The sequence below is a fragment of the Balaenoptera acutorostrata genome, chromosome 13, assembly GCF_949987535.1.
Source record: "Balaenoptera acutorostrata chromosome 13, mBalAcu1.1, whole genome shotgun sequence".
In the NCBI taxonomy this organism is placed as follows: domain Eukaryota; kingdom Metazoa; phylum Chordata; class Mammalia; order Artiodactyla; family Balaenopteridae; genus Balaenoptera; species Balaenoptera acutorostrata.
In genome coordinates, this window is record NC_080076.1 from 55,275,643 (window position 1) to 55,290,997 (window position 15,355).

General features: G+C 42.6%; 1 protein-coding gene across 2 annotated transcripts in view; it reads right to left on the reverse strand.

Annotated features, from left to right (window-relative positions):
- Positions 1 to 15,355, reverse strand: part of COLEC12 (collectin subfamily member 12) — a 196,541-nt gene that overhangs the window by 21,602 nt on the left and 159,584 nt on the right. For both annotated transcript variants that reach the window (XM_007191581.2, XM_057527293.1), the window contains 2 exons: positions 12,435 to 12,533; positions 10,647 to 11,693 (listed from right to left, as the gene is read on the reverse strand). In XM_007191581.2, coding sequence (XP_007191643.1) covers positions 10,647 to 11,693; positions 12,435 to 12,533 — 1,146 coding nt within the window. The remainder of the gene's footprint in view (positions 1 to 10,646; positions 11,694 to 12,434; positions 12,534 to 15,355) is intronic.

Genomic DNA, 15,355 nt, shown 5'->3' on the forward strand with positions numbered 1-15,355 from the left:
CCTTAGCAGGAGCCTAGGTCCTGGACTCAGCTTTCCTTACTTGAGGCTACCCATGACGTTGCCCCTGGACTTACTGGCAGGACCCTCTACAGAGCTGTAAGCGAGTTTATGCCAATGGCTAGCACTGGCCTCAATGCGTTCTTTCTAGGGTTATCTACTCCATAAGTGGGAGACTTTGGGATGAAGCACCCTCTCCCTGAACCCATTTCATTGACTTCTGTCCATCCGCTCCTGTTGACTCCTCTCTGCCATCAGCTCCCCTGGGCTCTGGGTCCTTATCTCCATCTCATAGTCGGATGACCCATCTTCTCTGGGATGTCCCACCAGCACCCCCAACCTGGTGTGTCTACACTGACCTTGTCATCTCTGCTGTTCACGTCCTCCTCCCGCCATCCCTCATCCCACTGCATCATCACGACCATCCCATCACCATCCTAGTGTGAGTGTTCTCTCTCTTCCTCTCTCCCTCCTGCCCCTCTCTGTCTTTCTGCTAGATGTTCACAGTTACCTCTTAACTGCTCTTCCTACCTCTGATTCCTCTCCATTCATCCCACTCTGCATCTTTCGCACTTTTGTCTTCTTTACACGTAACTCTGGTCTCCACCTGCTCCAGAATCTTCAGCCCCTTCTTGATCACCTGGTGTCAAGGCTTTCATGACCTGGTCTCACATGTGTTTATTCCATCTTCCCCTGCACTTATGCAAATTTCTTCTCTTAGAATTTTCTCTGCCCATATCCATCTGGAGAATTCCTGTTCACCCACCATGTAATCCTCCCAGGTCACTCCAGATGGAAGTTTTTCCTCTTTCTATGATTTTTTAGTCCTTGTTTGTTCTTCGAGGGTCCTTCCCCATCTAGCAGCTAGATTATAGGCCATAGTCATTATCCAGCAAGTGTTTATCAATTCAATGTGCATCACAGGTCAAAAAGCCCAGTGCACTAATGCCAGCATTATGGGCCCCAGCAGAGACCAGAAGGGAGAGATTTTGGGGGAACGGTGTCCTGCCTGGTGTCCCCTCACCTCATTCCAAGAAGTACAGCTCCACTCAATCTACATATCAGGTTGACCCTGGCTGCCAGTATGGAATCACCATGGGGAGATGTCTTTCCTGACTCTACTCACACTTCAGAATTGATCTAGTGGTCTTTTATCCACAATCTGATTTTTTTTTTTTCTGTTTAACTTGATGAGGCTTATTAAACAGCCAAGCCATTTAGTAAAGACATGGAGGGTGGGTTTTCATTGCCAGATCAGTCTCCTTTAAAAAATAACTTAGAGGCTTCCCTGGTGGCACAGTGGTTAAGAATCTGCCTGCCAATGCAGGGGACACGGGTTCGATCCCTGGTCTGGGAAGATCCCACATGCCACGGAGCAACTAAGCCTGTGTGCCACAACTACTGAGCCTGAGCTCTAGAGCCTGTGCACCACAACTACTGAAGCCTGCATGCCACAACTACTGAAGCCTGTGCACCCTAGAGCCCATGCGTCGCAACTACTGAGCCCACGCGCTGCAACTACTGAAGCCTGCGTGCCTAGACCCCGTGCTCCACAACAGGAGAAGCCACCGCAATGAGAAGCCCGAGCACCACAACAAAGAGTAGCCCCTGCTCGACGCAACTAGAGAAAGCCCACGCACAGCAACGAGGACCCAGTGCAGCCAAAAATAAATTTTAAAAAATAATAAAAATTTAAAAAAATAAAGAGGGCTCTCACTCTTCTAAAAAAAAATAACTTAGTTCCTTTGTGTAGTTGAGAAATAGTGTCTTACAGATTATTAGTGGGTAAGGTGGCATGTGTGTTCCTCCACAACGGATGTAGCATTATGGAAGATGCTAGTGGAACAATACTGACAATAGGCCAAAACGAACAAACAAAAATCTGATTTATTTAGAAAAAGGGCAAAAATAAAAGTAACTTTTGTTTTTTCCCTCAGCTACTTCTGTTTTGTTTATGTTCTATGTTTAGCCTTAAGAAATCCAAATAATGAGGAAGGTCTGTTGGGAAATTCAAGTGCTTTAGAAATTTTTTATCCTTATCCTCTTCATGGATTTGCCAATAATCAGTGTTTCTTGATCACTCACGTCTGGGGTTGGTGCTATACTTGCAAGTTACGGGAAATGAGTTCACTTGCAGCCATGAAATAGTACCCATTCCGGGGCCTGTCTCCCTGTTCTGAATGTTCTGACAGACCCATGTGACAGGGACTTGTATTTGTTCCAGAACGCCCTCCTCTGGTTTCCGACAGAATTCCAAAGACATACAACTCTCTCTTTGCCTCCTCACATGAATCCAAGACCTCCCTTACCTGGGGTGACAGCTTTTCGTGAATCTTATTTCTTTCTGGGGTCGGATAGTTTATCGTATTCAGCTGTTTCCCTCTGAACCGAAGGTGTGCTTGAATGGCCCCACATCCTCCACATAGAATCGTGGCTTATTTTAAGAACAGCATAAAAACAAGGATCCCACAATCAACACAAAATACCAACAGATGCTAATTTCCAGATCTTGAGAAGGAAGGGAATAAGACACTGGGAGAAGATGCAAGATTTTGCCTTTGATAAAGTCTAAAATCCTACTTGTGGTGGATTTCCTAGCTGGATTAGCATAAAAACTGAATTTTTCATATGAAGCACTACATCCATCATAAATAGGTTATCTGTCTCTCTCTTTAAGATGAAGTTTTATATTCATGGCTGTGGATAAACTCCTAGCAAGCACACTATTATCAACGCATGTCTTCATCCACAGCTGCCCCATCCTCAGAGCTAGAGCAGGAGGCTGGCGCTCTGCCTACAGATGCTGGGCTATGTGAAAACGTATTCTGTGTGTCCCATACCTAGGGGATTCATTCATTCATATACTTGGCTCATTAAGACAATACTTTGCTCCTTAAGACCTAGATATTTGCTAATCATTTCTTTTTAAAAATCACTAAGAGAAAGAGCTAAAACCATTTCAAAAGTCAGCACTGGATCCCCCTACAAAGCTGATCATTAATGCCATGGGTATATCTTCCTCTAGGACCTGGGATGCTGGTATTGCTTTTGGCATCTAGATGATCCCAGGCTTTTAGGTATTACTTGAATCTTTTATTAGGCAGCTATTGAAGTGAAAATAAAATGAAATAAAATATAAGCCATCCATAGTGCCTTAAAACTGAGAACACTGAGATAAATGATGAGGGAGTATTTATGAGCTCATGTGATAACAACTTGAATTCAGAGTCAAGAAAGTGTAAACACTACATGTGAGGCAGACATGATGTCTCATACAGAAGAGCAAACTGGAGATTTGCTTTCAAGGCCAAGTGGGTGGCTGCCTGGCTTGGGATTCTGAAATGCCAGGATACCCATGTTGCTGATAAAGCCACCAAAGGCTCCAGAAATGCCTGTATGTAACCGACACCAGAACTTGGAGCAACTGTGTTTGCACTGCCAGCAAAACCTTCTCCCCAGGTTCCCAGCCTCCAGAGCCTTGAACACCCGAATCCCCTAAACAAGCAGCTCTAAATAGGACAGAAGACTAAATCACTGTGCCATTTCTGCTTTAACAACCAAACTGCAGGCCTTGAGAAGGGCCCAGCCCTGTGTCCTATGCCAGAGATAACTTTCCAATTCGTTTTCCAACAAAACTGCTGGTGCTTAACAGAAAGTAGAGAAACCACTTTAATTCTTACTGCCATTCAACATCTTGGAGACTCTGTTTTAGAACCACGAGTGGTTGGGTTGGAAGACAGAACAAAACAGTAATATAATCTGACATTTTTTTTCTTATTAAAAAATCTACTTTGCATGCAATGAAATTAATCAAACATTTATTTAACACCCACATATGAAAAAGTGGTCCTGCTTCACTTAGGTGAAAAGGAATATACAAATTAAAAGGAAATTTAAGGGGCTTCCCTGGTGGCGCAGTGGTTGAGAGTCTGCCTGCCAATGCAGGGGACACGGGTTCGAGCCCTGGTCTGGGAGGATCCCACATGCCACGGAGCAACTGGGCCCGTGAGCCACAACTACTGAGCCTGAGCGTCTGGAGCCTGTGCTCCGCAACAAGAGAGGCCGCGATAGTGAGAGGCCCGCGCGCCGCGATGAAGAGTGGCCCCCACTTGCCGCAACTGGAGAAAGCCCTCGCACAGAAACAAAGACCCAACACAGCCAAAAATAAAATAAATAAATAAATAAATAATTTTTTTTAAAAAAAGGAAATTTAAGAGATATTTTTTGGCAATCATTTTGAAGAAGAATTTGATTCTTGACCTCATGTTCAAGACAGTCAGGCTTCTGGAAAGCCATGGAAGCTCTCTCTCCACAGAGGAGGATATACTTAAACCACTGTTTCTCACCAACTGGCCACAGTCTACATCGATGCCTTTGAATTGCCTACTCTCAAGGCTCCCCAGACAAGTGGTCTTGTATGGGGAAGAGTATCAAGAGGGGGTGGGGTCGGCAGTGAGAGGAATCGAGGCCTCATGCCTGATCCACTTTGCTCCATGCCCTGTTCTGCTGTGTGTGCTGTCCAGGCTTCCTGTGCATCTTTCAAGGTCCAGATCAAATGTCAGTCTCTCACTGAAGCCTTAACTGATAGCTCTCCTGAAGATAAACTCTCGTGTATTCAACCTCCCCAAACATGCCATCTTTCTCCTGAATCATCCGAGGGCAGCAGGGTACCGTGTGGAAGCATGGGTTTAGGGACCAGACCGACCCGAGTTTAGCACTACCTACCACTGACTAGCTGCTTGATCTTGGATTAGTTACTCAGGCTCTCTGTGCCTCAGCCCCACTCCCTGCAAATGGGGATGCTGACGATTCCTACCTTAAGGAGCTGTAACAATGAACAGAGACAACTTATCCAGGTGCTCACTGGCATGACTGGCATGTTGCAGACACTCAATAAAAGTCGATTAGGGACTTCCCTGGTGGCACAGTGGTTGGGAATCCGCCTGCCAATGCAGGGGACACAGGTTCGAGCCCTGGTCCTGGAAGATTCCACATGCTGTGGAGCAACTAAGCCTGTGTGCCACAACTACTGAGCCCACATGCCACAACTACTGAAGCCTGCGCGCCAAGAGCCTGTGCTCTGCAACAAGAGAAGCCAGCACAATGAGAAGCCCGCACACTGCAACGAAGACACAACGCAGCCAAAAATAAATAAAATAAAATAATTTATTAAAAAAAAAAAGTGGATTAAAAAATGAGTGAAAGCCAGGGGTCGGCAGCACCGAGTGTGATTCCTCTCCTGGGCTGGGCACCAGGAAGCCAGCAGTTAAGTACTTTTGGACCCACATGGTACAACTATAGTCCTTGTGCACATGAAGCTGTTGTTTTCCACGGCGATGTACTGGCTGGGGCTCCAGTGGAGGGAAGTCTTGGATAGGAACTGAACAAACTCACTCTTGGGTATGAATATTACCTAACCCCCTGCTAGGCACTGCACTGTTTTATTTACATTATCTCATTAAGTCCTTATAACTCTAAAAGGTAGATGCAGATGGGAAAACCGAGGCACAGAGAGGCTAAGGAAGTTGGTACTCGTATCCAAGGCTATCAGGCTCTAGAGCTTTTGTTCTCACCCACTAAACCTCGTGCTTCTCTCAGAACAGCAGGTGCAGGGAACTCTCTGATTGCACTAGGAGGATGTGACTTACACCTGCATGGCTTGCAGAGAATAGCTCAGGAGGTGAGGTGAACTTGCCACCCAAGAGTGGGTGTTATGAGTATGAAGTCCTCCATGTGCCTAATTAGGATAAAAGCATTACATTATTGGTAACAAAAAAAATAAGGCTTTCTTAAGGTTTGGGGGTTTATGGATATAGAGATAATTATTATCAGGATTCAACATATGACTTAATATCTAGTTCCACATTATCATCTGGCTTCAGTGCCATCTAATCAGTCAGCTTCAGCTTTCACTTCCTAATGAGGCAAGTGTCTCCTGTGGCTGAAATGTCCCAGAAGCATTAGGGTTCTTGAAGTGCAAGTCACCAAGAATTTCCTGGAAAGCATCAGGGTATTCTAAATCTTGCAGAGGCAAACCCAGCATAAGCCAATGTTAATCCCATCCTGCTCCTTCCTCTTTTATCCCATCTGTCCCTCATCCTCAGGGGTGGGATGTGCGTACAGAGAAAGAGGAAAGGTGCTAGAGATGCAGGGTGGGAGGAAACGCTTGCATTTGGAAGTGGAGGTCTTCCCCCAGTCTCTGGTTCTCTTGGAATCGCCGGTGGGCATTCCTGTCCTGGAGGAAGTTGAACACATTGAATAGAAAGGGGGTGGCTTGGCTTGAGAAGTTTCTCAGGTCAGCTCACAGAAAGCGCAGGTAATGAGAAGACCAAGGATAAATGTAAATGGGAAAGCATATGAAAAAAAGAAAATACCATTCAGAAACCAAACTCTGAGGGCTTTCAGAGACACTGAGCCAGGAACCTCACCCTAAGAGACATCTCCCACTTAATACGTCTAAGCAGACCTCCCTTTCTGTATCTCCTGGTCGGTACTGCCATCCGCCTAGGTGCTCAAGCCAAACACTTAGGAGACACCCATTCCTCCCTTTCCCCTGCCCTCCATGGCTGATGCATCCGTGAGCCTCGTCCACCTGCAGGCAGCAGCCCCTAACCCCGTGTTCAGTTTCTGTCCACAGTACCCCGACTCCTATGATGTACTGGTGCCTCTTGGCTGCCCCTTTGGGCTTGGGACACTTCGGGGAGGGAAATCCAGTATCCTGTGCACCAAATGTAGTCAAGAAGGGATTGGCACAGACTCCAAACTGCACAGCCCCTCCAGCCCGGGGATTCTTCACCCCAGTGGGCATGGCCTGCTGTTCAGGGAAGGGCAGGGCTGTCCTTGATTCTACCTCCGCGATTCCTCCTGACGGAGGAGACCCACTTCTCCACCGCTACCATCCATCCCACGTCACCCATGACTGGTCCATCGCCCCTCACTGGACCCCTGCCTCCAGGCTCACTCCCCCAGAATCTGTTCTCCCCCCAGAGAACATTTATTTTTGTATTTTAAAATGTAAATATTTTAATATTTAAAAACATAAATATTTTTATATTTAAAAAATAAATATTTTTATATTAAAAAATATAAATCAAGTCATGTCACCACCTTCCTTAAAGCTCCCCTTCACACTTAGAATGAAATCCCATCTCCTTGCCCTCACAGGCTCCCTCAGGACGGCTGGGAGGGGGGGTGTGCACTTTCTGTGATTATCAATGGGGTTCGCACCATGGGCTTTGCACCAGACACACTGGGCTCAGATCCTGTTTAGCTGCTTATCATTTCTGTAAATTTAAGCAAGTGCCTTAAACCTCTCAATGCCTTAGTTTCCTCATCTATAAACAGGTGATGATTTTCTGAGTACCTGCCATACAGAGTGGGTGTTAGGACTCACCAGGATGGTTCATGAAAAGCCCTCATTCCTCTCACACTCAATATCAGCTGATAAAAATAATCAAAACAATGGAAACATTAACTAATTTAAAGCCGGGCTCTGAATCTTCAACCATGAGCTTTTCATACCCTTCCTTAGCTGTTAAGCCGCACTGTCTGTAAACTAAATATGTCAGAAGTTTCCTTGTACAAGAGAAGTTAACAATTAAACCCATGGAATAATAAAACTATGAAATTTATAGCTAGAAAATGTCCAGAATACCATGATAGGATTGCCTAAGGTATAACAACTTTAAGAGACCATTAGAAAGCTCTTATTTTCTGAGGTTGAACGTCTGCTGAGATCTGCCCTCATTCTGAATTTAGGTTGAGAAAGAATAGGAAAAAAAATGAATCAAGCACTGAAGAACTTTCTGGTCATCTGAACGCCCACCTCTTTATTCGGAGTATGACTCATACCTACAATACTCTGACGGGCACTGTCCAACCTCTCTAGAGTTGGGGCATGCCTATGGTTCAGGAAACCCATTATAGTCTCAGGCAACACCAATTTTTATAAGGAACATTATATAAAACCAAAATTTATTTTCCTTTAATGAGTACCCACTAGTCTTTGTTTCACCCTCTGGAGCACCTCAGATGTCATTTAAAATCTCTTCCACATGCTGGCCTTTTGAATAGTTGTAAACAACGGCCTTATTCCCCACTAAGCTGTCTCTCCTACAGGTTAAAGTTCCCAGGTCCTTCTTCAGTCCTTCCTCACAGCACGTGGTTTCTAGACCCCATCATCCTGGTCATATTTTTCTGAGCGTGATGGCCTGTGAGTGCCCCTGTTGAAAGGGGCTCCCCAACATACACAGTATCCTCCAGGAGTGGTTTTGCCATGCTGAAGGGAGTAAGATATCACCTCCCTCATTTTGGAAATCATATTTTTATTAATACGGTCAAAGATCACATTAACTTCCCTGGAAGACACATTTAGTTGCTTACAGTCAACTAAAATCCCCACGCTTTTCCTGCACACTTCCTCCAAGCCTTGCCCTCCCATCAACATTGGTATTTGGTCTTTTCTATGTACGAGCAGGTTTTACATGTCTTCCCTATTTATTTCATTTTGTTGGCATCTCTTTACTATGCCAGCCTCTGCAGGTCATTTTGGATTATGATTCTATCACCCATTACATAGTATATACAGTTTCATGTCACACAAGTATTGGATGACCAGGTCATCCACATCCTCAAGCGAGTCCCTGCAAAGCTGTTGAGCAGGTCCCTGCCATCTGCCACCCAGATCTGCCTCCAGGCTCAGAGGGGCTCATGAACTATCACTCTTTATACTCAGTCATTCAATAGTATGGCAGTCACACCCCAGGGTGACTCCCAATGACTCATGCCCTTGTATAATCCCCTCCCCTTAAGTATGGAACCTCTAACTTGCTTCTAACCAACAGAATATGGCAAAGGCAATGGAATGTCACTCCCTTGACTAGGTTACATTATATAAGACTCTGTCTTTGCCAACTAGAGAGAGAGAGACTCCCTTGCTGGCTTTGAAGAAGCTGTAATGTTTTGAGATGGTCACATGGCAAAGGACTGGTGGTGGCCTTTAGGACCTGACAGCCGATCTTACAGTCCAAACAGATGAATTCTGCCAAGAACATGAAGGAGTGTGGAAATGAGTCTTTCCCCAGTCAAGACTCTGATGAAACCACAGTTCCTCGCTGAGACTGCAGCTGGGTGAAACCCTGAGCAAAGGACGCACCTGAGCTGTGCCCAGATTCCTGACCACAGAAACTGTGGGATGAGAAGTGGGTGTTTTAAGCTGCTGAGTTTTTAGTAATTTGCTATGCAGCACAGAAAATGAATACAACCAATAAACCCATCTAACTGGGCTATAAACCAGCACTGATTGCTCCATCTTGTTCAAGGGTATCACTGCCAAGTGCCTTGGTGAAATCCAGATATGCTATTTTTCATTCTCCTAGTTTAAACAATATACTAACTCTGTTAATGTGAGGAAATAAGATTAGGTTCACCAGCCTTCTTAGTGAATTCATTCTGATGATTACTGCATTCCTGAAAACTCAAAAATTATCCTTTTTATAATCTCTTCTCAAATTTTTCTTGGGCTTGAAGACAAATTCCCCATTCTACACAGTGTGTAGACTCTACCTTTATCCCCTTTTTTTGAAAATCAGGATTACATTTGCTTATAGCCAGTCTCTCTTGGCCCTAAAATTCTCTTGATTTTAAGCTATGTGAGGGCAAAGACCATCTGGTCTTCCTTGTGTACCCCAGAGCGCTGAGCACAGCATCTTCCACCCAGTACTTTCAAATTAAACCCTGTGAAAATAGTTATGACTGAAAATACTATTAATATATGGTTGCTGCAAATCTTCAGAAGTGGGCTTAATCTAATCCAAAGACTTTCAATTTATAGGGATGATCTGGTTGAGAGCAAAACTCAGATTTTTATGTAAGTGCATTATTCCCCTCCTCTGTGGTGTTAACAGTTACTGTAATGGCCAACCATCCATCTGCTCATGACACTTAGAAGCAGGAATCTCTTAATGGTAACTCCATGATCTAAAAGAATTAATCTTTCTTCCAAAGGAGCCTGATTTATATTGGCACTGAAATAGCTAGGCACTAAGAAAATCCAAGTTAACCAATCTTTCATCCCACAAATATTTAATGGAACACATTTGAGCACTGTCCACAAATTCTTAGTTATGCTTCCTTTCAAGAAATGGAGCTTAATTCCCTTCCCCCTTGGGTGTGGGAAGGACTTAGTGACTTGTTTCTAAATTAGAGAATGTGGTGGAAGTGATGGTATGTGACTTTTGAGGCTAGGTCACAAAAGGCATCGTGGCTTCCTTCATTCTGTTTCTCTTGGATCACTTGCTCTGGAGGCAGCCAGCTGCCATGTTGTGAGAACACTCAAGCAATTTCACATGGTGAGGAAGCGAGGCCACCTGCCAACAGCTGACAAGCCAAGAGCCGTGTGAATGAGCATCTTGGAAGCAGATCCTCAGCCCCAGTTAAGACTTCAGAAGACTGCAGCCCTGGCCAATATCTTAACCACAACCTCATGAGAGTTACTAACCATCTAGCTAAGCTAAGCTGCTCCTGAATCCCGGATCCATAGAAACTATGAGATAATACATGCTTATTGTGTTAAATTGCCGAGTTTTAGGGTCATCTGTTACACAGCCATAGATAACTAATACAAACACAAATTCAGAATTTTCGCTTACCTTGTAGTATTGTAAAATTCTTGATGAGCTGACCATGCTTGGAGTCCACCAGCTTCATTTCTTCCATAATCACTGATAAGTTGGCCACTTCAGTGTCCAACCTCGACCTCATCAAATCTTGTTGCATCTTGAGAGAAACAGAATCCAAACGGATGTTGGCCAGTGTGTTATTCAAGGAGGTCAGATCATCCGTGTGTTTGGTCAGCGTATCCGTGCACGTGGTCCTGACTTCATTCAGGTTGCTGGTCAGTGTCCGTAGGTAGTGGGCCGTGTAGCTAATGTTGCTAATGATGTTCACAATGTCGGTCTCAAAGAGCTGGAAGCGCTCCTCCAGCTGGCTGAACTTGACAGCTGTTCTGTTCTCCGCATCCCTGTGTACATCCTGCAGATCTTTCAGGTTCTGCTCATTGGCTTGGGAGGCTGTAGTGATGTTGTCCATCTGCCCTGCAAAGGAGCTGAGCTGGCTGTTCATGTCCTCCAGGGTGTCATTGTTGGCTTTGGCCAAGGCAGAGTTATTGGCAGCCAGCGTCTGCAAGCTCTGCACTTTCTCCTTCAGCCAATCTGTGTCCTTCCTGGCTTGAAAGAAAACCTGCTGCAGGTTTTGGAAGTCATTCTTGATTCGCTGGATTGCCTGGCTTGTGTCATCCAAAGAGCGCTGCAGATTTGTGATGAGGTTCCTTTGCTGCACCTGGGTCAGGTTCAGGTTGTTGAGGTTCATGATGACCACGTTGTGAGAATACATCTGGCTCTGCAGGTTGCCCTGCAGCACACTCGTGTCTTGCTGCAGATTTGTGACATAGCCGTTATATGCCTGGAGGGTTTTGTTTACAGTGGTGATGAGGAAGGAGTTATTCTCCAAAGTTTCTTTCAGTTGACTCTGCTGGTCCACCAGCGCATCCCCGCTCACCTGTAACTTCTCCAGCGTATCTTTGTTCTTGCTAGTCTTTTCTGTAATCTCACGAAGTTGCTGACGAAGATCCAGAATGTCTGACCTGAAGGTGGAGAGTTCTGAGTTGGTGCTGAGAGCTTTCTTCCCAGTTTGGTCCCCTGGAATAAGACACGTGTGTTACTCAGATTGGTGGGATGGAGAAGGGTTCAGGTGAGGTCACAGATCCCAGAGACCTAACTGGGATGTGCTCTATTTCATACATAAAACTTGTGGGATATGCAGACTGCACTGCAGTAGTAAAATCCATATCTCTGTTAAAACTGGGTCCTCAGAAATTGGAAAGGCTACTGAGTACTAGGACAGACTAACTTGGGTGAACACTTATCTCAAAGGAGGGGGAATTTGCCTGATTCTAGAGCACTGGGAAGGACGTCAAGAAGGCAATAACCTGTTTAATTCACCAAAATTCCTTTTTAAAAAATTGAAAAAAATCACAGGATAAGAATAGGCTGGGATCTTTTATTTTTTTAAATTAATTTCTACAATTTTTTTATGAAGTTTAAAATATTTCGAATAGGAATTTACTGAGTATTTCATAAAAGAGCTTTTAATAAAGGGTATTTGTGGTTCTTTTTGATCAGGATTGGTCTTCAGGTTTTATGTGGCACATAATAGTGTTTTCTGGGGAGCGGAATTCAACTCCAAAATTGGTCCTTAACTTTAAAATTTTAAAGTCTTTGAATTAAATCATGAGGAAAGATTCAACACACAACATGAAAGTTTAAAGTCTTTCTGGGTGAATGTGAGTTTAGAGCCATGTCATTCTAAAAAGCTGTGGTCATTTACATAGAGTTGAGTTAGGGGATTCAACTTAATGGTTCACTCTCATTGCAGATTACCTAATTTTTTCAGGTCGCTTTCCACTGCTGTGAGCTTGTCATCATAGGTTTGGCGAGATGTCTCCATGCCACCTGTTACACTGTCCATTTTCTCTACAACTAAGATTTGGAAATCAATGGATTAATACACACACCTGCCCATATTTTATCTTTCAGTTTCAACAAGAGAGCATTTCATTACAGAATAAAGGAAACAGAGTGAAAGAAAAAGAGTATAAAAGAAATTAAATATAGGGAAAAAGCCATTCTTTTAGAAAAATAAGTAACGTACTTGTCGCAAACCCAGGTGGTAGTTTACTCGGTTGAGAACTGTATGTTCTTAAAAGCTATTCTCAGGATTCTGTATTGGCTTGGGGATTTCAGAAATTGTATGGAACTCATTAAATATTTTTTGTATTATAGAAATCCTCAATCTGTGTTATTTTTTATATTAACTTCCATAGGTGGAGGCATAACACAAAATTTTGTCACTCATCAGACTCCCTACCATTCTTGGTAGGTGTAACTCGATTATATGGAAGGAGATTCCATGGCAAAGAACATCTAGCTCAAGTCTATACATATAAAGTCGTTGTAAAAGGGATGCAAAGTCAAGGGTGTTTGCTACTCTCTGTCATGTGTTCATCACTGAGGCTTGAAAATCTGCTTCTCCGTAGTGACAAGTGAATCTTTATCAGTTCCCAAGAAGATGCCTAAGTGGGTTTCCAAATAATAATTTACTAAGAAGACTTTTTTCCCAGCATTTTCCTGATTGTACACGATAGGGAAAGTTAGTGATGCAGTGTTAAATTAAAGCCACTGTCGTTATTCGTTCTCAGAAGGCAGTAATTCTCCATGGTTATGAATTTAAGTTTACCATTCTAAAATGTCTGGGGATTGTCTCCTAAGGCAAAAGAAACAACACAAAGAAACAAAATAAACAAATGGGACCTAATTAAACTTAAAAGCTTTAGCACAGCAAAGGAAACCAGTGACAAAATGAAAAGACAACATACTGAATGAGAGAAAATATTTGCAAATGATATGACCCATAGGGGTTAATATCCAAAATATATAAACAGCTCATGCAACTCAATATCAATAAAACAAACATGCCAATTAAAAAATGGGCAGATTTATTATACAAACACCAAACTTACTGAATTATACTTTATTGTAATTTAAAATAGAGAATGAATATGTAACATATATGTATAGACATACACATATATATATCTTTTTTTTAAATGGATTTATGGCATCCTCGATGCTTCCCTGAATTCCAAAGTTGCAGTGTCAGACTCACATTCATCTATTTCCTTCTCTTTATACCAGCCTTCATCTTTTGTATTATTGGAATAAAAATATCCAGGTCACTAAGCTCTAGTCTATAAAGAAGAAAACTCTTACTCTCCCTAACAGTGATCCATCCTATGTCATAATCTCTTTCATCTTCTACCTTCTCTAGTATTGTACCTCTTCATAGAAATGAAAACCTGATTCCTTCCCAATAACACCACTTCCCTGGAGCTCCTCCCTAGTGGGGACTGTAAGTATTGACATAATTGTTTACCTCTGGCACATCTTGATCCTTATCTTTGAAATATCTTTTAACCCTTTCCTCCTTTTGAAATCAGCATCACCCAATTTTACTCTACTTTTCTATCTTTGAGGCTGTAAACCACAGAACTTCAAGACATGGTGTACCTTCTCTCTGATTTCAGCATCTTTTTCTTCTCATCCTTTCAATGCAACATTTCTTGAGACTTCAGTGTTTCCCTATTCATCTGTAATGGACGCATTTCAACAACTGTCTTTTGCTCCTTACAACTCAAGCCATGTCACTGTAACTCATCTTCCAGGAGATTCCCACCCCCCCCCCCACCAAAAACAAATCCAACCAAACAAACAAACAAAATAAAACAGGCAGAAGATCTGAACAGATGTTTTTCCAAAGAAGATATGCAGATGGCCAACAGGTATGTGAAAAAAATGCTCAACACTGTTAATCATCAGAGAAATGCAAATCAAAACCACAATGAGATATCCCCTTACACCTGTCAGAATGGCTATCCTCAAAGTCTACAAATAACAAATGTTGGCAAGGATGTGGAGAAAAGGGAACCCTACTACACTCTTGGTGAAAGTGCAAATTGGTGCAACCACTATGAAAAACAGTAAGGAGGTTCCTCAAAAAACTAAAAACAGAACTACCATGTGTCCAGCGATTCCACTGCTGGGTATATATATGAAGAAAATGAAAACACTAATTCAAAAAGATACATGCATCCCAATGTTCACAACAGCATTATTTTACAATAGCCAAGATATGGAATCAACCTAAGTGACCATCAACAAAAGAATGGCTAAAGAAGGTGTGGTATGTATGTATGTATGTATGTATGTATATATATGTATGTATGTATGTATGTATATATATATATATATATATATATATATATATATATATATACACACACACAATGGAATATGACTCATCCATAAAAAAAAGAATGAAATTCTGCTATTTGCAACAACATGGAGGGACCTGGGGGGTACTGTGTTTAGTGAAATAAGTTAGACAGAGAAAGACAAATACTGTATGATATCACCTATATGTGGACTCTAAAAAAATAAAACAAACGAATATATATATATAACAAAACAGAAACAGACTCACAGGTATAGAGAACTAATGTTTACCAGTGGGGAGAAGGGAGGGCAGAGGGGCAAGATAGGGATTAAGAGATACAAACTATGTATAAAGTAAATAAGTAACAAGGATATATTGTACAGCACAGGGAAATATAGCCATTATTTTGTAATAACTTTAAAAGGAGTATAACCTATAAAAAAATTGAGTCACTATGTTGTACACCTGAAAATCAACTATACTTAAATAAAAAAATAAAGATAGAAAAAAATAAAGTGTACTAAGTGAA